General features: G+C 43.9%; 1 protein-coding gene across 1 annotated transcript in view; it reads left to right on the forward strand.

Annotated features, from left to right (window-relative positions):
• Positions 1-20,626, forward strand: part of LOC136443816 (von Willebrand factor A domain-containing protein 5B1-like) — a 35,473-nt gene extending 14,847 nt beyond the window's left edge. The window contains exons 3-25 of the mRNA XM_066441182.1: positions 1,840-2,698; positions 4,285-4,434; positions 4,954-5,184; positions 5,287-5,489; positions 5,753-5,933; positions 6,268-6,363; positions 6,602-6,826; positions 7,290-7,431; positions 7,924-8,097; positions 8,472-8,619; positions 8,989-9,103; positions 9,500-9,733; positions 10,378-10,509; positions 10,849-10,974; positions 11,843-12,340; positions 12,943-13,099; positions 14,003-14,252; positions 14,751-14,851; positions 15,139-15,216; positions 15,590-15,732; positions 16,078-16,307; positions 16,700-17,686; positions 18,103-20,626. Coding sequence (XP_066297279.1) covers positions 2,576-2,698; positions 4,285-4,434; positions 4,954-5,184; positions 5,287-5,489; positions 5,753-5,933; positions 6,268-6,363; positions 6,602-6,826; positions 7,290-7,431; positions 7,924-8,097; positions 8,472-8,619; positions 8,989-9,103; positions 9,500-9,733; positions 10,378-10,509; positions 10,849-10,974; positions 11,843-12,340; positions 12,943-13,099; positions 14,003-14,252; positions 14,751-14,851; positions 15,139-15,216; positions 15,590-15,732; positions 16,078-16,307; positions 16,700-17,686; positions 18,103-18,295 — 4,917 coding nt within the window. The 5' untranslated portion in view covers positions 1,840-2,575 and the 3' untranslated portion in view covers positions 18,296-20,626. The remainder of the gene's footprint in view (positions 1-1,839; positions 2,699-4,284; positions 4,435-4,953; positions 5,185-5,286; positions 5,490-5,752; positions 5,934-6,267; positions 6,364-6,601; positions 6,827-7,289; positions 7,432-7,923; positions 8,098-8,471; positions 8,620-8,988; positions 9,104-9,499; positions 9,734-10,377; positions 10,510-10,848; positions 10,975-11,842; positions 12,341-12,942; positions 13,100-14,002; positions 14,253-14,750; positions 14,852-15,138; positions 15,217-15,589; positions 15,733-16,077; positions 16,308-16,699; positions 17,687-18,102) is intronic.
• Positions 20,627-21,230: the final 604 nt, after the last annotated feature.

Below are 21,230 nucleotides of genomic sequence, written 5' to 3' on the forward strand. Positions count from 1 at the left end.
TACTATCGAGTCGTACATATTGGTTGATCAGCCATACAAGCAGCCCGGCGGGACGAAAAATAGCGACTTCACATACTGTAAATGCAGAAAGGTTCGCGGTTATTTTATGTTTGCGGTTTTCGCGGCGGCGTTTCACCGCGAATTTAATGCCACCGCGAACATTTTTGTCCAATGTTGTAGCAGTATGCGACCATAGCGCTGCCGCAAACTTTAAACCACCGCGAACACTTTATTTTCGCCTTAGCGCGAAACGAAAACCACACGAACTTAAATGCAGAACGGTAACCAAACAAACACCTAAAATTTCCCTTGAAACTTGAAACTTAAGGACTGTATCGACTTCTTCTTCTTATATAAACACGAAATGGCGTGTCGGTCTATTTCAAAAGGCAGGACAAACGTTGGTCTATATAGATACAGGACGTAAGTGGGATTCTTCCTGTTTGATGTGCGTTAGGGGCTCAGGATATCAATGACATTAAAATCAGAATTTTCAAAGCGCTGTTATGTATTGCAGGTAATACATTTATCTGTTCGTCAAAGAGTGAGCGACGCTTTGGTTGATAGAAACCAGGACAAACTTTGGTTTATATAAATATAGGATTTAACTTATGTTCTTCCTGTTGTACCTTAGAGGTTTAAAGATATAGATAACATGAAAACATAATTTCAAAGCGCTGTTTTGAATTGTGTTTTCTCCATTACTGTGCAGGTGATACATTTATCTGTTCGTCAAAGAGTGAGCAACGCTTTGGTTTATGAATATCAGCTAAAACAAACTGGTTTCTTTCCCGTGGTTGCAGCCACCACACGTGGACATCACAGAAGAGGACTCAGAGCGTCGTGTACACAATATAATTGATTGAAGTTTCACACAAAGCGTCTGAGTAATGCATTTAACACATCCTCTAGTATACTAGTAGCGTAGAATTTACTAGACGCATAGGCATAGCCTATAAGGTTTTCGCGTTTTGAGAAAAAAAATGTCCGGATGCAGAAGAAACTCTAGGTTAGCTAGATATAGCCAGGCTGCCAGAGGCATATTTCGTCATTAACAATTTTCTTACACGAACTGCCATAGGCGGTTACCATGCCAACGGACTTTCATCCTTACACGTGAAGGATGGCATGTTATCAGCTAATTAGCTGGGTGGGTTTGAATAGGCAGTGCGTAGTTAATTAGGCTGTTCTTGGGGCCGAAATAACCGTGGTAATTAGAAAAAGCCCGGATCTGCCGCCAATTAGTAGTTCCACAGAAACATTTCAAACGGGTTAGTTTCCGCAAAGCTAGACGGTCGGATTTGATTACTGCTTCGGGCAGACTGCTTCAGGCAGGTCGCGTTGTCTGGCTTCGTCTTGCTTTCTGTCACGTCTGTGGGTATGAAACTACATGTTTATCAACCTCCATTAACATTAACCCGCCGGGTTCCATAAACCCACCACTTTGAAAAACAGTGGGTTTGAGAGATTTGTAGTGCAGTGCGCCCCAGATATGCACCGTTTAGATAAACAGGAGTGCATTATACTGGGGGACGTTGGGTTGGAGATCTGTTTGGGCGTATTATGTACCCAGGTGGAATTATGTCAGTAGATAAGGTAGTAAATTTAAGAATTTATATGATGTGTCTTCCCTATTACGAAGTGTTTATGCTGATCACATATACAACTTGTGTTATGTCTTATAACAGATCCGGAGAATGCTTGCTTTGTTTCTGATGTGCATGCATCAATCTAGTAAAGAGATGCAGACAGAATAGAATCTGGGGTTTTGTGCAGATTAGCTGTCTTTGGTATCCAATCACTAATGTGTTTCTTGTGTTATGTTATGTTTTCTAACAGATCCGGAGAACGCGTGCTTCACCAAAAGCTGATGTCTAACAGGCTCTGCTGATACACCTCCATTCGATGTAACCAACGCGGGACCGTTGTCGGTATCGGATGTGCCACAAGCAGACTCAGTGCTCCAGGCAAAGTCTTAGTTTTTCACAGATCAGGCAGACATATCTCAGCTACGCCAATAAACTCAAACCCGATGTAGTTGCACGCTACGACGACGGTTTAGACTCAAGAAAATCTACGATACGCAGTGATATTTTGTGCAAGATTTGAAAAAGATCAGTTAGCAGTTATCTCACACAAGCTGCTGAAAATCGTTCGCCGATGAACTCCAATCCGATGTAGTAGCGTAGCGCAACTGTTAACACTCAAAAGGCATTGTAGTACTATTTATTATCCATTGGACAGGTGACAAGGCAAACCTGAAACGGTTAAAACTTAACCGTAACCTCATATGACCTGCCCTGGATCTTCTGGACCTCCAGAGGCCCTGGATTCTGAGAAGTGAAACTTTCCAGCCTACTGAAGCATAGCGAATACAATTATTTACTCAAGTTCATCCCTGATTGGAATTTCGCGGCCTGACTTGTTGTAGAAGCGAAGCACGAAGCAGAGACAGGTCGTGCATAAATATTCTTCTGATGGGATCCTCTGAGAGGGTCTTGCCACAGGCCGAACTTTGATTGGTTACCTTGGAGACGGTTACCTTGGAGACGGCAGCACGCCCGGGGCATGCAGCATGCCTGGGCTCATTAATATTCATAGCAGGACCCGGATACCCCTGCAGGCGTCACGGGCGTCCGCATGCCTGATTGGCTACTCACTGGGACTGACGGCATCACTAACCTACTACAATGATCAGGTTAGTATTTTTCAGATTTGATTTTATTTAATTTGAAGGCCGTTTCGTTTTCAAACTTTAAGGGAAGAGGGATTTGTTTCCGATACGGTCTATCAGGGAAAAGTTCCAGTGTCATCCATGATCTTGCTTTGACAAACGCTGAAATAGGTCGATCGACTATTTTTAGTATGATGCTGTGACTGTTTTAGGTCAATGACTTCAACAAAGGTGGACAGGCTGATATTCCATGTAGATAAAACCTTTATATGATGGTCTACGTGCCAACTACGACGCACCTATTTATCTATCTATTGGCCTGTATCAGCCGGGACAAACAAGAAGTACGACGTACCAAACTAACATACTCACAAAGATATTCTTCTCAGACCGATCTATTGCTGTATAATTAATGCAACCTGTATTCATCAAAGTGATAGAATACTGTCAAAATATGGATCTGAATTGTATTGATCGTAGACAATGGCTGTTCGGAGCTAAACATCAATGGCGTCAAATACAGACGGCGTGCAAACGTACAAATAGAGAAAGTGTTTGTTTTTTCAATTGAGGCTAGCAATGCCATATAGAGCTTAAAGCACCACTTTTTTTTTGCTTTCTAGTATGTAAAGAAAATGTAAAAGGGGAGAGAAGGTGCCACCCTAAAAGGCGTTATCTTGTTTGCCGTACATTTTGCGACAGATGTTCAATTGTTGATATCCTCTATATTCACCCAACCTTTACAACCCATTATCGGATTGTACAAGTGTTTGTCGACGATAAAGTTGCTATTTGTTCACCTTTCACATATATATCTTCAGCTAAAGAAAGGCAAACGCTTTTATCAGCATCGTCCCGGCTCCGCGGCAGCTGGAGTCGCCTGGGGGGTGGATTACTTTGATCACAGCTTTTCGTATCTATCTGTTGGACTAAAAGGACTTGATGTGTTAGCTTTTTATTTCGTTGAGTCTGTGAAAGATGGAGAACGCCAGATGTTCACGCGTGTTTGGTTTCATCGTTCAGATCGATTTTTAAGACTGGGTTACCTCCACCCACGTAATAGTTTTATATCAACTTCTCAGAAACCTTCGAGAAAGTCTACCATACGTGTATATCTTGAGTCTATATTACATTAAAATGTGTACATAAGAACATATTGGGTTCAATAATAGGAAGAGTTATCTAAAAAAGAAGTAGCTATATACAATCTTCAAATAGCTACAGTACCTTATTCGAATACAGATTTTAATTCTTGCACTTTTTATAGCTTTTGTTCAATCCATCCATTGGCCTTATCTGTATTTCTAATCGAAAGAAAATCGATTGTGTTCAATATATTTGAGTTATTCCTTGATCGGCTATTGGTAATGTGTGTGTAACATAGGGGAAGCTCAATCAATGTTTAAAGAAAGGAGGTCCTGACAACATTTCTATTAAAAAATCACAACACCGTTGACACTCTCTAACTGTCTCCATGTTTGCAAGGTAACTCATGACTGAGATCTTTACTGCAAATATCCATTTCTTTTAATGTCTCAGTTGTAATCTTTCTTCTGGCTAACTTCAGTCGTAAAGTTTTGCGCTTTTTACGTCACTTCCGTCCTTCCCAGGATGTTCCGGTGGACACGATGTTTGTGTACCCTGTGGACGAGAGCTGCGTGGTGGTCGGGTTCGAGGCGCTGGTTGGTGGACGGACCATCAGCCTGCAGCTGAAGGACGGCCCGTCAATCAGCAGGGAGGCCACGCCCACTACGTCACAGGTAAGCCCATCAATCAACAGGGAGGTCACGTCCACTACGTCACAGGAAAGACCGCCAAAAAATAGGAAGGCCATGCCCACTATAGGAAGGCCATGCCCACTACTTTACAGATAAGCCTGTCAATCATCAGGGAGGCCACGCCCATTACGCCACAGATAAGCCAACCAATCAGTAGAGAGGCCACGCCCACTACATCACAGGTAAGCCTACCAATCAAATCAGTAGAGAGGCAAGGTAAGCCTACCAATCAGCAGGGAGGCAACGCCAAAAAAATGACAGCTGCCGTATCCAGAAACAATTTTTAAATACCAATGACGTCACATGTCCATTCGACTACCTACCCTATCAACATCCTTTAATTTGTAAGTAAGTTCTAGACAAAAAAACATGTGGTTCTATACCGTTTGGTAGAGCAATCAGCAACCTTCTTACACATGCTGTCGTCGGACAGACTAGAGTATCATGAAACAAATAGCAAAGTCCGATTCACGGTTTACCGCAACCTCACTCACATGACAGTCCAACGCAGAGAACGATCTACAGACAGAAGGAAACTGTTGGCATCGAGCGAGAGCAGAGGCACAAAGCAACCAGGATGAAGAAGAGCGATCCGATGCTCCACATGAACGGCCCGCTGCACTACATGAGCGACCCGAAGCGCTACACGAACGGACCAATGCGCAACATGAACAGGCACGGAAATTCCAAGAGCTAAGTGCACCACAAACGAACAAAAGTAGCAAAGATCTAGTACGAATAGATTTTAAGACTCAAGCATTAGATATGCAGTAGTATTCCCAGAGCATTTCATCCATGACATAAAGTTTGTTAAATCCTAACGATGTATTTCAGGAGCAGTTCAGCCAGGACGACTGGCTGTACCGCCAGACCGCCTTCATCGTGGATGAGCACGAAACGAGAGAGATCTTCACGGTAAACATCGGCTCGCTGCCTGCCTACGAGACCGCCACGGTCCTGGTCAGCATCTCTTCGGAGATCAGGAATGGAAAGAACGGGGCTCTGAGGTGCACGCTTCCGCACATCTGCACGCCAAGGTGAGTTTGAGGTCCCCTGTATAACTTTAAATTCATTCACCCTGGACGGGGGGAGATAAAACTTCCAGACACCTGCTTACATGGTTCTGGTCATCAGCATCTCGTCCAAGATCAAAACGACAAAGACGGAGCTTTCAAATGCCTGCTACATGTTTGTGCATTCATTAAATGTTGGAATCAGAGCCAATGTTAGACACAGATGTCTGTCGCAGTGTATGTGCTGCTACAGGGAGTATCAGGATTCACACGTATTGGCCTTACAGGTTCAGGAACCAGAGTTTTGAGTTGGTTACCAGCCCAGAGGACAGCAAAAGCAGCCTGACCAGTACGAACTACAGTATGGGATACGGCACAGAGGACGCCAGCTTCACCGCCTGCAGGAACCTCATGGACATCGTCCAGGAAACCGCCATCAACCCCTTCCCGTACGAGTTCGAGTTCCAGGTACGATACTGATGAAAGATATGACAAGGCTTTAAAATATGACAAGGCAACATTAATAGAGCCTTCGCAAAATATGTTGGGCACAGCACTGGGGATGAACATCTGCCTCCCAACATATGTTGGGAGCCACAGGATAAGTGTTTGATAAGGCAACATTACACGGACGCACACACGTAACTTTTGGCCTGCTTTTATACCTATTTCCATCCGTGTCGTTTCTTCTTCGTTCATCATTTGCAAATCTTTATACTTATCTTTGTAATTATAAGTCTGCGAAAATATTCCTGACTTTATCATGAATTTATCATTATCATTACTTTTTTGTCCTCTCCAGTTGGAAGTGAAGATGCCGTGCCTGCTTGCCGGTGTGGAGAGTCCGACCCACTCCATCAGGGTAGACGCCGACCCGTACGCACGGAACGCTAATGAGGTATGTTTACGTTGATCCTTTTGAGTGCAAAACTCAGCACGGCGGTGATACTTTATGGAGAAAATCAAATGTCTATTTCATGGGTATGTAATTTTCTCGAGGGTGATAAGATGCTACTTTAGGGGGATCTGCCAGCATGACTAAATGAGATCGTTGCTCTTGTATATGAGATGTAGATGGTCTAGGTGTAGCTGTACCTGTCCATCAGGCGTTCTTAACGTTTGTTTCCTTACTTCAGGTGTTCGTGACCCTAGCCGAGCAGCACACCTACAGCGAAGACGTCCAGGTATTGTTGTACCTGTCCGATTCACACAAGCCGGCGATAATCCTCGAGCACGGCGACATGAGTATTTCCGGGTACGAGGAGTACGTCAAGTCGCGCAGGAGCTTCAAGAGGCTACAGCGGGAGAAGGAGGAGAAATCGTCGTCTAATGTGGACTATCTCAGGGGCAGGTTGCACAAGGTAAGGTGGACTACCTCAGGGGCAGATTGCACAAGGTGAGGTGGGCTATATCAGGGGCAGGTTGCACAAGGTAAGGTGGACTATCTCAGGGGCAGGTTGCACAAGGTAAGGTGGACTATCTCAGCAGGAGCAGGTTGCACAAGGTGAACAGAGACCCCACCTAGTTAAAATTTTGTGCCCATCTAAGGTTGACATTATGGATGAAATCTCATAACCGATTGGTTTTGACCCGTTTTCCATTTGACCAAGTATCCTTGGGTGCTCGTCATTTTTAAAACCTCTGAACAAAACGCTGATTAAATATTGACCCCTCGGCAGTAGACACCTAATAGTAAACGTAGGGTTACGTGCATATTCCATACTGGGCTACATAACCATGGTAATGGATCCAGCCTAATGTATTTACTGAGGTTATTCGGGAGTTTCTGTTGTTGTGATCATGGTGTTTACATCTCGTTCCCAGGATCTGATGCACCACGCCGCCATCATGCTCTCGTTCTTTCCGGACTTCTCGTCCATCCCACCACGTGACCCGTCCAAGATTCCCGGAAACTTCATCTTCATCCTGGACAGGAGCGGCAGCATGAGCGGGGCCAACATCGCAGGTAGACGATTCTCATTATTATGGTTATTGGGGCTTTCAAGAGCTTTAGATGTTGACGTATCTATCTTTATATTATTTCATTGGATTTGATTACATTCAGCCAAGGATAGCCAACCTAGATAACCACAAACTAAGCCTGATATCAATGGCTAACCATAAGGTACTGAAATGATTAATTCGGTAATCACGTACACTTCATGTTTATTCCTAATATCATTATTTCTTCATAGAACTACTAACGTGTTAATGTTCATTATGTTTAATTGTTTAAAATACTAGTATTGACATTCTTGCCCTTGTGGACAAGTCATGCATATTCACAATGTCATCAATAATGATATATACAAAATGCGGTAGTATGAAATTCAGCCTTGCATAGAAATGTACTTAAAAGTAAGTCGCAACTGTATGTAAGTCCTATAAAGCTAGAAATCCACAACTAACACACCAAAGAACAATCCATTGAGGATGTATCTTTCTTTACCTACCCCAGGTGCCCGTGAGACGCTGCTATTGTTCCTGAAGAGCCTGCCGACCTGCTGCCTGTTCAACATCGTGAGTTTCGGCTCCAGCTACAAGCCCATGTTCAGCACAAGCGTGGCCTACACGCAGCAGAACGTGGAGAAGGCGTCAGCCGACATCAAGAAAATGCGTGCCGATATGGGAGGTAAGATACAAATAGTACACAGGTCACTTTACATTTGGTAAGATTTTGGGAATTTGAAGAATCAGCTTAGCTGAAGGCCCTTGATTGTTGAAGGTACAGCATTCACCAATGTTACTTCAATCATACCATAACCTTCTTATAGTACAGAAGTACTTAACTTAAAAGTTGATTAAATCTTACAAATAAAATGCTATTCTTAATTAAGAGAACTACAAATCGAAAAGTATTCATGACTATATCATAAAGTGTAGGTGTAGCCTACTGTACTGCATGTACTGATTAGCGACATGCCGTTGTCAAGAAGGCCCAAAACCAGCAAGAAATGCATCCTCTTCTGTTGCGGCGCCAAAACTGTACCTTACTTTTTGTTGAAGGCACGAACATCCTAGCGCCGCTTCAGTGGGTGTTCTCTGCGCCTGTGACGTCAGGCTACCCTCGGCAGGTGTTTCTGCTGACGGACGGGAGCGTCAGCAACACGGGCACGGTCATCGACCTCGTCAGGAAAAACGTCTACAATACCAGGTGCACAATTCTAAACAGTCATTATAATTCGTCGTAAATTTGAAAACATTTTCCAGACGAAAATACGGTCAGCTTCACTTACTTACCTAGAATAAATTACCCACTCCTTCAAAGATGTTACCTTTTAAACAGTTCATCCTTAAATTATCCCCTCCCCCATCAAAGTTTGATCCTGGCGTCTTGCATTAGAATGGCATAGAGATGGCTGTAAATTCATGCATTGAAGCTGATTTTGTAAAGTATCCAAACATACTGACAAATGAACAAATTTGTACAAAATGGATTGTAGGGGTAAGGGACCATGTTCTATTTACAAGTTATTTCATTTAGTTTGAGGTATGCCACCGAGTCTTAATTCTACCTCCCAAGGTGTTTCGCCCTGGGAATCGGCCCGAAAGCCTCGCGCTCGCTGGTGCAGGGCGTGGGTTCGGCGGGAGGGGGCGCTTCAGAGCTGATCCAGGAGGGGGAGAGGATCCAGCCAAAGGTGACCTGAGAATCTTGGTTTATATGAAACAATGTTATTTCAGAAAATATAAGCAAATTAAGAAATGTATCTAGCATCTTCCATTTATATTTAATTGTGGCAATTTCAGATTTTCCTATACCAGTCAGGAGTTGATAATGATAACGCATAACCTCTTCATGTGACCTGATGGATATGTGACTTAAATACTGGGTCAAAAGTGCCGGAAACATGTCCTTTATATCGATCAAGCAAGTCAAGTCAAGATCTTTATTCGATCTCTTTTGCTTGTTCGGCGCATATGGCCGCTTTGTAGCAAGTTCGAGTGGAGGAAGGAGGGGTCACGGATGATAAGCTTATAAGATGATAATTGCCCCTCAAGTTTAGATATCTGCTCTGACCTCTACGCCTTTGTAGGTTGTCGCCTGTCTGAAGCGGGCCTTGCAGCCGTGCATCAGCGACATCACGGTGACGTGGTGCCCCCCGGCGGGGATCGAGGTACTGCAGTCTCCCAAGTGTCTCCCACCGCTGTTCCCCGGTGACCGGCTGGTGGCGTACGCCGTGCTGTACGACGTGCTGGTGGTGGAACCGCGGCCCAGGGACGAGGAGATAGAGGAGACCACGGAAGGGTCAAGCTCAACCGTCTCACAGGTATTTTCTTAACACACAGAGGGAGGCTAGGGAATGCTGCCGTCTGTTCATTAGAGAGGAGGATGGAATAGAATAGTAAAAGAATGAAGTTCATTGTTGTATAGGTATGCATTGCAGTAGCTGGTTATAGGACATGAAATGAACTACATTTGCTTGTCATTGAATCAAATAAGGAAACCCATTTGAACAGTTGTTTTGCTACATTGTCAGTTCGCTACAGTCGTTGCGCTACATGGCACAAGTTGTTTCGCTACATATCAGTGTTATTTCTCTAGATAGACTAGTAGCATTTTGAAGCATTATGAAGATTTTACTACAAACACTAACGTAGAAGGAAACTCATTATCTATCTGGAAAAATAACACTGGTATGTAGCGAAACAACTTGTACCATGTAGCGAAACAACTTTGTGCCATGTAGCAAAACGACCTGCCATGTAGCGGAAAGTACTGTAGTGAACTGACAATGTAGCGAAACAATCTGTAACCATTTGAACAATCTGATTCGTAAACTTTTCTGGGATTTGCCATTATTGATACATTTGCTTTTGTAGAATAGAGAATGGTAAAGATAGCGTAGAAAGAACACGCCTACATTGTACAAACTACACTCAGCTGACGTTTAGCGTTACTTATATGCACCAGAGCACGACCAGTGACTTCTCGGAGGCCACCAGCAGCGTGAACACGGGCGACCTGCTCCGGGACATCGTGGACGAGATCTCCAGCAAGAAGAAGGACAGGCACGAGAACGAGCTGAGGGAACCCGTCAGGAAGGTCAGCAACTAGGTTCTTTTTGTTGTTTCGTTCTTTTCTGGAACAAAGGGTAGAAAATGTATTTACTGCTTCTGTAGGTAGATTTTTTATGTATACAGATATGGGTTTTAAATTAGCAACAATGGAGGCAACATACAAAATGTAGAACGAAAGTTTAAACTTCTGCTGAAAATCTTCTGAGCCGTATCGTTTCTGAACATTTCGACCATTGCCAAAAGGATGTAACCAGGGTGTTTTAAGAGCAACCGGGATTAGAAAGCTATAGTATACACCATCTGATCCAGACAAAAGTGTCGTTAGATACTGAACAATAAAAGCTTATCCTATTGATATCCTTAGATCCGGAAGATCAGTGATCTAGGGAAGTCCGCGTCCATGGGCCCGCGCAGTCCTGAGAGGGAGTTCCTGACGGAAGTCGGCGGAGAGGAGAACGGGGCGCACAGGAGGAGAGGGAACTCTCTGGAGGTGAAGCGGCTTATAGATATGCCTTTTGTTAATACAAATTTCCGCTCAGTTATACCGCACTAGTGACGATGCGCCGTGAAAAAATGCGTAGTCACTGTGCAATTAACAGACGTTTGTGTTAATCACTTGTGACATTAACTGGCTTCCACTGTATTGTAGAATAATTTCAACACTCACAACTACAGATTAAGGAATACTAGTATATAATGGCAGGGTAATCTGTAGCATAGGTCTGGCTAAGTTTCGATGTTTGAGGTACTAAATGGACTGTTCGGGTTTGGATTTCATTCGTTATCATTCTATACTCAACAGATGTCTAGATCAGAAGTCACATAGACGCCCACTGTTCTCCATTATTGCAACATTACAAAGAAGCTACGATTTCGTTAAAAGGGCAGATAAAAGCATTTTGAGGCTTTAGAACCATGAAATTATCTTGAGGATTGACGCATTTCAAACATCGTTAAAAGTACTAATTACATAAGTGACCTCTACAGGAAGGAAGTTTCAGACACAAAGCGGAGATAAAATGGGCCCCAGAGGTCAACTGTGGATGCTTAGTAAGTCCCTCATGTCTGTGTCAACGTCTACTAACATCTGGAAAAACCTTCCTTTCGTTCTCTCTACATCTTCAAAATTCTTTCCAGTTCTTGTTCAGATTTGAGTAACCCTTAACACCTTGAGTGACTTTCGAGCTTTCTCTGTCGTGAACATTAGTGCCTTTAATTATAAAACTACCTTAATTTGAATTATGTTGTGCTACTTTCTTGGTGACGTCGAAGAGGTGGAGGCATTAATAGATTTTACCAATTTTTAACCAACTAACTGACTGACTGACTGTCTGACTAACTGTTTGTTGGCACATCAGGTTCCAGATCTAAGCAGATCGAATCGCACCCGGAAGATCTCAGGGCAAGGCGGAAGTGACATCGACCTGATGATGCTGCAGAGGATGCTGGGAAAGCTGTTCGAAACTGGAGGGCAGGGCATGGAAGACTTCAAGGTCACAAAATTACGTCCCGAGGACCAAGATGTCGGACCTTGTGCTCCTCAAGAAACTGCAGCGAAGGTTAAAGAAGATGCACAAGAAAGATCCCGAGATCACCCCAGCAGTTCTGACGCAGACGGCGCAGGAAGTGACGTCGGTGCCGGAAGTGACGAAGACAGTAGTGACAGCAGAACTGAGGACAGGCAGCCGAAACAAAATGGCGTCACCCCCAGAGGACCGCTGAGTCCGAAGTCACGTGACATGAGCGTCGACGACTTCCTGACGTCAGTGCAGAAGCACTGTGATTGGAGACGGCGAGCGGGAAAGAGCAAGGCCGTCATCCGGGGTCTGGTGTTCGAGGAGGAGTTCGTATATGAGGTAAGAACAGCTAATCTACAAGCAGACACCAAACTTGAGAACGGCGCCTTCAGTTGCAACAAATATGTTGCGACGAGTAACTATGAACTGACTATGATAACCGAATATGGAAATGATGTTATATCGTCGACTTATCTTTATATGCTGAATATGATTATGGAATACTGATTGTAACGTTATCTTTGTATAACAATTTATGTTCAACTAGTTTCCGATGGTACGTTGGAAGGACCCCTGACCTCCCTTGAACTCTTGAAAAACGGCCCCGGCCGAATGAGTGTATATTATGCATACTTTCAAGGTTAAATAAAGGTTGAAAAAAATGTAGGGAAGGAGATTGCTAACTGAAATGCTACCTAACGCTACTTAGAATATCGCAGCCAAAACAGGCCAGTCGAGAACCGCTTCGTTCCCAACATCTACCCATATTTTACGAACGGAAAAAGAACGTAACCATTTCTACGTAAGAATCAAGAAACAAACTTATGCTAGAACCACATGATACTGTTAATTTCCATAGCATTCGTTCTGTTTCTCTGAAAAATATCTATTGGTATTTGAAAAAAAAAAGATTTCGACTGGAACTATATTTTGAATTTAAGATCCCGTTCGACGTCAGCGAGGCCATTGACCCCGACCGGCCGACCCTTGACCCGGAAGATAACATCTGGGACGAGACGATCCACCAGCTGGCTGCGCGCTCCATCATCTTGGACCTGGAGGAGAGGCTGCAGAGGAGCGAGAAGAGCCTGCCGGAAGGTGTGTTCATCTTACATCTTACATATTCCCTAGGTAGCGTTATTGAGATTCATCAGTCACGTATAATAACAGTTACAAGAATATTCATCAATCAGTGCCGTAGAAAAGGTAACGAGATACGCACCTCCAAATTTTCGACGTCTACTGTACGTTCTCGCGAGACTAGGTCACTCCATGAATAAGACGTACAGTAGACGTCGAAAATTTGGAGGTGCGTATTTCGTTACCTTTTCTAAGTCACTGATTGATGAATATTCTTGTAACTTCCCTAGATAGGCCTTTAAGGGCCTGTCAGTTGAGAGCTTCGCCGTCTCCCTTCTGCTCGGTCTTGAGTACCCCCTCCTCCTCAAGTCTGTCTAGTCTGCCCAATCTGTACTTTGTTATCATTATTTGTTTTCATTATATCCTTTTTTGACAGACAAGGACAATGTGAAAATGCCCCTAAGTTTTTATGAGTTTTCAGTAGTGTTTGAGAACAGCAACTATTACAGAACAGAGAACAGAAACTATTTGAGGCCGTAGGGGCAGTGGGTAATGTTATTCTTCCACCGCCTTTACCCAACTTAACTGACGTGCCGATTTTGCACCTGGGCCACACGACCTCGCAAAATTAGTTTGTCATTTGTTTTGCTATATCCATCCTGGATCTAGATAGATGAACGGCTACAGCGGAGCCACAGGCTGATATGAGGGTGATTGCAGGATGTTTGAAGTCATGTGATAATGACGCTATCCAGTTTGCGCCATGTTGCAAGGTTATGAAGTGAAAAATGGCTTTCCCCAAATACTTTAGGATGCCTTGTTTCCCCCCTCGGCACGTTTAACGACATCTTATGCTATACTAGTCGTCCATAGACTATGCATTCTTACTACTGACTGATCGCCGTACTTTGGTGGTTTCAGATAGCCCTTCTGTAGGCCCCCTGTGTCCGGAGACTGACTGGTGGCTGTGTTGTGTGTTGTTAGATATCGCCCCTGTAGGACCCCTGTGCCCCGAGACGGTGCTAGACGAGGCCCGGGCGAAGATCATCCACACGAGTCAGTCCGCGAACATCATCTCCCGGTACACCTCCTTCTGCGCCGTGGACGAGGACACCAACGAGTCGCTACCGTCCCTGCTGGAGCAAAGGCTGCCACTGGACAAACAGCCAAGGTAACGGCACTTGTTAAGCATTTAGTCCAACATTTAAGGCTCACTAGCAACATTTTAAGTCCATGATACACGTCGCTTCAGTCACTCTTAGAACAGACGCAACAGAGGCTACCATTTGACAAACATCCAAGGTGGGAACATAGTAGCAACTTTAGCATCAGACTCATTAGCAACATTTCAGTAAGTTGATTTGACTGTGATAGCAAAGAGTATCGTTATCCTTCGCCTTCCAGAAATAGCAAATTGCATCTTCGGCTGGGCTAAGGGTCGGACCTACCATATACTAGTAATCAATATGGTTTGACATATTCTATAGTGAACTGAGTCAGCTTACAGATGTGATTTCTGTGTCAGAGACTGCCATTCTCGCATAGGGCTGTTTAGCCATAGTCGATGCTGTAGGGCTGCTGTGAATTAGGATTTTACCATGGTCAATACTGACCGACGGAGGCCATATATTCTATGGTAATGTTAACTTGAAGTATCTGTGCTTTTCAGGACCAGTAACCGGCGGTCGGGGTTCTCTGCCGGGCTGGGCCGCCGAACCTCCAGTATGGAGTCAGAAGAGGACGACAGCTTTCATCTCCAGGACATGAAGGGTACAGAGTCAACGTTCGCTCAACTGGTTTTGTTTGTTTGTTGGCTGCTTAGGTGGGCGATTGATTGGTTGGTTGATTGGTTGGTTGGTTGCTTTAAAGTAATCCTTACAATAAACGTTTTATTGTTAGCCAGTTGAAGTGCTTAAGGCAAAACAGGATCACGAAATGAAAAACGCTTTACTGCAAATGTCTTCTCAGAATGTCAGGGGCATTAACGTTGATTTGAGACCTTCCAACTCATTTTAATCCAAGATAAAGTAGTATTTACCATTACTATTACCCACCAGGCCACGCCGCGGACTCCATCTCGCTCCGTTCCGCTCCAACATCCGGCTTCATCGCCGGCAGGAGGAGGGATTCCGCCGGTAAGTTAAACACTCTACAGTTCATATAGACCCTTCCCCTTTTGATGGCAAAAGTTCTTATATTAGTAATAACTCATTTTTTTCCTCGATCTCCAAAGACTGTCTAATAGAGCTGAAAATGAGATTTCAATGACAAATGACAATACTGGTGTACACCGCATTAGCTATTGCTGTATATATTTGAATACCTTACTTTGGGGACCGCATCTGTAAGCAGCGACACCTTAGCTGCAGTGCAAAGGGAACCAGTCAAAATTGACATGAGAAAAGGGACAGACGGTCACCAAAACGTCGGTCTTGATTCAGTCAAAGATTCAGGGACTTACCAACCTGATGAAAATGTTCACAGATTTCCATGATTTTTTATTCCCAGTGTCGTCCATCTCCATGGCGTTGCCCCGCCGCCGGTCCAAGCGGCGTCAGTCCTCATCCCAGTCCAAACTCTTCCGGTCCCGGTTCGGCTCCTTCGGATCACGCAAGCTGGGAGGGACGCCGTCTGCCAGGCCACTATATAAAGTACGGTTTATCTCCTAAAGTTTGCCGCTCCTAACTCTAACCTTCTTTCCACCCCAAGCTCTGTTATAAAAACCAGAAGGGTGTTATCAATATCCATGTAATACCTTGGTACCGATAATGCACGAAGATGGGCGTATGTATACCATCAAGCGCTGTCATCGATGAGGATATACTATAATATATGAACTGATGGCTGCCTTCTTGTCTAAATGCCCCCAATGTATCTTCAACTCCGATGGTCCTTTGATAAAAGTTACGTTACTTAACATCAGTTACATAACATATGCTCATCCAATCGTGGGGATTTAATCATTCTTCAGTTAATAGAACGCAACTTCCTTTCAGGCATACTCCAGTAAGTCCCTTACCCCGGAAGTGGTGACCCTGGCCATCCTGGTGGACCTACAGCTGGCCTGCGGCGCGTGGCGCATGGATGCACTTCTGGCCAAGGCGCTAGGGGTCTCCCTTGAGCAGTTGCAGCGGTCGAACCCGATGGTGACGCCCAAGAAGGTGTTGAACCTGGCGTGCGACAGCCGCATCTGCCTGCAGCCTTTTCAGACAGTCAAATCGCACAGGTGGGCAGCGAAGATATGATTAATGTTGATTTGAGTATTTATAAAGTGATAGCATACCAGACGGCTTAACCTGGAAAATGCAAACTTGGAATTATGAACGAAAGACCTTTATTGAAGTACATTTATGCCTGGAAGGGCAAGATACAGTTCGCTTATCGTATGATTTAACAAACTTAACATATGACACTAAACATATACAGAAACGTACAGACACCAATAAAAAGGTAAATGCACATTGCATAGACAAAGTGTTGCACTTATCTAACAGAGTAGACCCAACTTTCTCTCTGTGTGTATATTTGGCAAAGTGTATAAAATGCCATTCAAGTCGCCAATTGGTGGCAAGCTTATATCTCTAGATGCGATACTGATGTCATTTTGTTGATCAACAGGATCACCAAGAAGCGCCAGAGGCAGATGAAACATGGAGCACTGAAGGAATCCGGTAGGCGGCGCACCGAGAGATCCAGCCCTGACCAGAACGGCGAGCAGAACGGGAAGACGTCATCTTCTGACGAAACCATGCAGGTGGAGAAGACGAACTCCGTGGAGGCGCAAGAGGAGGAGGAGGAGGGGGAGGCTGTAAGAAGAGATGAGGAAAGTAGAAAGGAAACGGATAAGAAATGTACCGAGGAGATTCTCAGACTCTCCGAGCAGATACAGAAACTGTCGCTGGACGTCGAGCGAGACGATTTGTACCAAAAGGCGCATGCGCAGCCCAAGTCACGTGGGCGGTCTATGTCGGTCACCATCTGCGAGTTCGCTAGGTCGCCGACGTCGCCTAGCAACCTGCCTAGCAACCTCCCGAGGCGGAGGAGCCTGTCCGATGGGTTCGGGCCGATCAAACCATTCGATCCAGAGGGGAGGCGAATGCAGATGGGTCATCCAAAGTTAGAGCCTATCCCCTCTTTATCAGCGGACGGTGACGAGCACAGAGTAGCTCCGAAAAAGCCCAAACGCACTTCTGTTTGTGAAGCCATTATTACCATGGCAACAAAAGAAGAAGGACCAAAATCTTCGGAGTCAGAAAACTCGGAGGGCCATCTCCCCAAAGATCAGACAGAAGCCGACACGCGGGAAAGGACCTACAGCAACACCAGCACCCGCAGCACCGGAAGTGTTCGCTTCAAGAACGTGGATCACCCGGAAGCAGAAGGTGACAGAAGGGAAGGGGTCTCCAGGTGGAAACCCGAATCACGACGGGACAGCGCCTTCAGTGTTCAGAGCGGCGCCAGCTACACCAGCGAGGCATCCCAGGGGGACGGGGCGAGGGGTTCCTCGGGGGAGGAGAGCCCTGGCCCAGAGGGAGATGACAACACGGAGAGCATGGCATGGGCTACGGCAGTTGTCCTCTGCTGGCTAGAGTTAAAATGTTCCAGGTACTTCACTCTATCTACATTATATGTATTGTTATATGTCGTGGAAAAGACTTGACTGAAATGATGTATAATAGAGAATACTGGAGGCAACCTTGTTAAGAGTAAGCAAACTGTTTGTTCTTGATTCTGTAGAATCTGGGACTCTTAATTTGAAAGTTTTGTACTGTTATAAATTTACTTGATAATTCTTCTTAAGGAGGTTAAAGATTTTTCGTTAATCTCCTTGTACTTATTACGAGGTTAATACAACACCCTATCCTACACGTGGTTGCTGTTATCCTTCATGTGTATTTACACGGAATTTGCCTGTTGCTTCACTGTTTTCAAGCTTGCTTTTAAATATAGACAATTGTGGATTGTAAAACAAAGATAAAAATCAAAGAACTTACCCGATCCCTTACCCCACGTTACCACAGTTACCTCCAAGAGTGGGAGCTGCTTGCCGCCAAGGCGACCACGTGGCTCGGTGACCTTTCACCCCAACTGCCCAAGGGGTTCGACGCGGGAAGCGTGAGGACGTCTGCTGCGCAGGCGCTGGTCCTCCTGCAGAGCAAGGACGGGAAGGACGGCAAGGTCATCAACAAGAAGACGCAATCCACACGACTGTAACATGATACCACTGGCCATGGGTCAAGGGGGAACAGGGAGGAGGTTTTAAAGTTATGCAGAGCGTATTCACGTGACGTCATTGGTGCGTCGCCGCCATGTTGTTGTCTTTTTTGAATTTAAACTGTCCGCATTTCTACTTTCTGAGATAGTTCCCAAGCTCTAAAAAAAGCATATGATGCCAAGTGTTGCTTGTAAGACACAAACACGTTGCCTGCGCTGTTGCTAGGCAAAATGCAAATAAGGACATCAACATGGCGGACATCGTTCGTTGCTATGACAACCTTAACGATCGTAGAATATCGAACACGGGACTAAAAAGGTATGAAGAGGAGATTTGTTACAGTTGACATAAACAGAATTTAGAAATCGAACAAAATTCTTGAGCAATTTCAAGAACATATGGCTGACACAAGAGCTATGTAACATTAGGTGACCAAGGAGCTTCCGCCAGTCTCGAACGAAATCACATTGCGCGTTTTGGGGAATCTTAGATATGTGAATTTCGTCTAAGAAAGTGATGAGAAAAAAAAGAAGACATGCCAATTTTTACTTATGAATCGATGGCGAATTGATATCCGCCTCCGGTGTCCAACGATCATCGAATCGTTCAATATGACATTACATCTCAATGCTATCCATGCAAGCGTTGCTAATTGCTATACATGTACACATGCATAAATGATCATTGCCGCTAGGGGGCATCATATAGCGCCATACAAACCAACTGCGCCCCCTGGCGACGAGAATCAAACAATGATGACCAAATAGTTTGCAGATGACAAATCAGTAAGGACGGGATTTAGTTAAGAAATGAACGCTTTTGACAATCTTGAAACATTTCCGTCAACAGGAACAAATAAACATCATTACAATATAGTATCAACACCAGAGACGTTAATATATGTATATTACATGCACAGAGGTGTTCCGTAAATATATACATATATCAATTGAATACTGAAGGCGTTTGGAAAATAAGAATATGCTAAGAGTATCTTGACGCAATCTTACAATCACTAAGCTTTTGCCAATGGAAATGTTAATGCAAGAAAATTCTACAATATTTGATTGCATTATTTGTCTTCGAACCTTCTTTTTACATGCAGCCGGGGTATTTCAAAACATCAATGTGGAGAAGAAAAAAAAGCATAACGCACAAAGTACGTTCTGAGTGAAAATCTAACATTCCAGTACGTGACCGCTTGCCAGCTTTGTTAGCTGTATCACAAATACGCTACAGCATAATATGCCCTTATATAAAATCAACTAGAACATGAATATATTGATGCAAGTTGCTCTTAGTGAAACAAAGTGTACATCTGATCAAAAATGTAGAAAGTTTGTATAAATGTTGTCAGTCAATGGGCTTGAGAGTTGTGAGAATTTTTCAGATTGGTCGATATTCAATTGAATCTCCACCTTTTATATATGCTTTGATGCAATGGTTGTGATAATGAAGTAAGGGCAGTTATTATGATGTTTTGGTGTCATGTATCAAACCGTATCAAATACATATCAAGTTAAATTTTCCTCCTTAACGTTTAACGTGGATTTAGAATAATCATTGTTAATTCTTGTTTGTGGTAGCGACTTAAAATTGCAAATTCTTAATAGACGTAATTACAATTTGAAACTGTCCTTGCTTGCTTGCTTACTTTGTTGCTTCAATAATGTAAATCCATACTATGGAGAACACATAATGCCAAGAGCACAACTAGACTTATCCCGTATCGTTAGAAAATGTCCTCTGTTCTCACCCTTTGCATTTAATTGAAAATTTCGTAGATGACCTGTTAGCATGTGACCCGAGCACACATATGTTGTAAAATGATAGGCGTAACCATGATGTTAACGTTGTTCGTTTCGAAAAAAATGTAATATATCTTACAATCATAGACTATTGTACCATAGACTAGAGCCTATATTTGTTCCGCCACAAATATAATTATCTAAATGACTGTGAATAGAGAGTAATTTCTATGACTAGGCGTTGCAGTGAAAGATTGTTTATAATATATGTCTATGTGGATGCGGAAATGCATTTCGCTTTGCCGTATTGCCCGATGGTTGCCCTGCTGTGCCATAAAATTCCAACAGACGGCGCTGCTGTACCATAGCTGTCAATGGACTGCTTGCTAAACGGTGGTCTTTAAAAATGTTTGGTAAGGTAGAAAGGAGAGGGGATTGGGGAGATGTAGAGATAGTTCAAACGGTGGAAGAAATTGAAGGTTATCGAAAAGGATATGAAGGACAAATATTTTTGGACCACTTCTATGTTTATTTTGAATGGGATTGTCTTGAAATATTCTGTATTAAAAGTACTGTTCCGGATATGACATTGTTTCTGTGTGTATACGTATGGGTGGGTGTGTCCGTGTGTGTATGCATGTGTGTGTGCATGCATGTATGTGTGAGTGTGTGTGTGAGTGCGCCTGTGCATGTGTGTGTATGTATGCATGTATGTATGTATGCATGCATGTGTGTGTAGTGTCATTTATCTATTTATACAGGGAGCATATGGGTACTTGTGTTTGTGTATGTGTGTAATATGGAAGGGCGGGAAGAGTGGATGCATTACAAAAAGGATTGTGGCCTGACTCTGTAAACTGGTATTCGCTCATCGAGTGAAGATATTACACGTACCTACTGGAGATCTAAATAAAACAAAACAAACAAACTTAAACGTGATGCAATCTATTGCATTGGTTTGTCCCTGTCAGTCCCGTCACCCCACTCATGTGAATACATCACGGTAAATTTGCCCCGTCTGCAAACATGACGGAACGCCCGGCAGGGGGATGTGTACCATGATGTAATCTCCATGAGGGCACGTCTCAGGAAGGGCTTATTACTTCGTAAACGTAATCAACTCGTTACGTGTACGAATAGGACTGGAAATTTAGATATTGATATATGTATAAAGTTTCACTTAGAA

This window comes from Branchiostoma lanceolatum, chromosome 10 (genome assembly GCF_035083965.1).
Source record: "Branchiostoma lanceolatum isolate klBraLanc5 chromosome 10, klBraLanc5.hap2, whole genome shotgun sequence".
Classification (NCBI taxonomy): domain Eukaryota; kingdom Metazoa; phylum Chordata; class Leptocardii; order Amphioxiformes; family Branchiostomatidae; genus Branchiostoma; species Branchiostoma lanceolatum.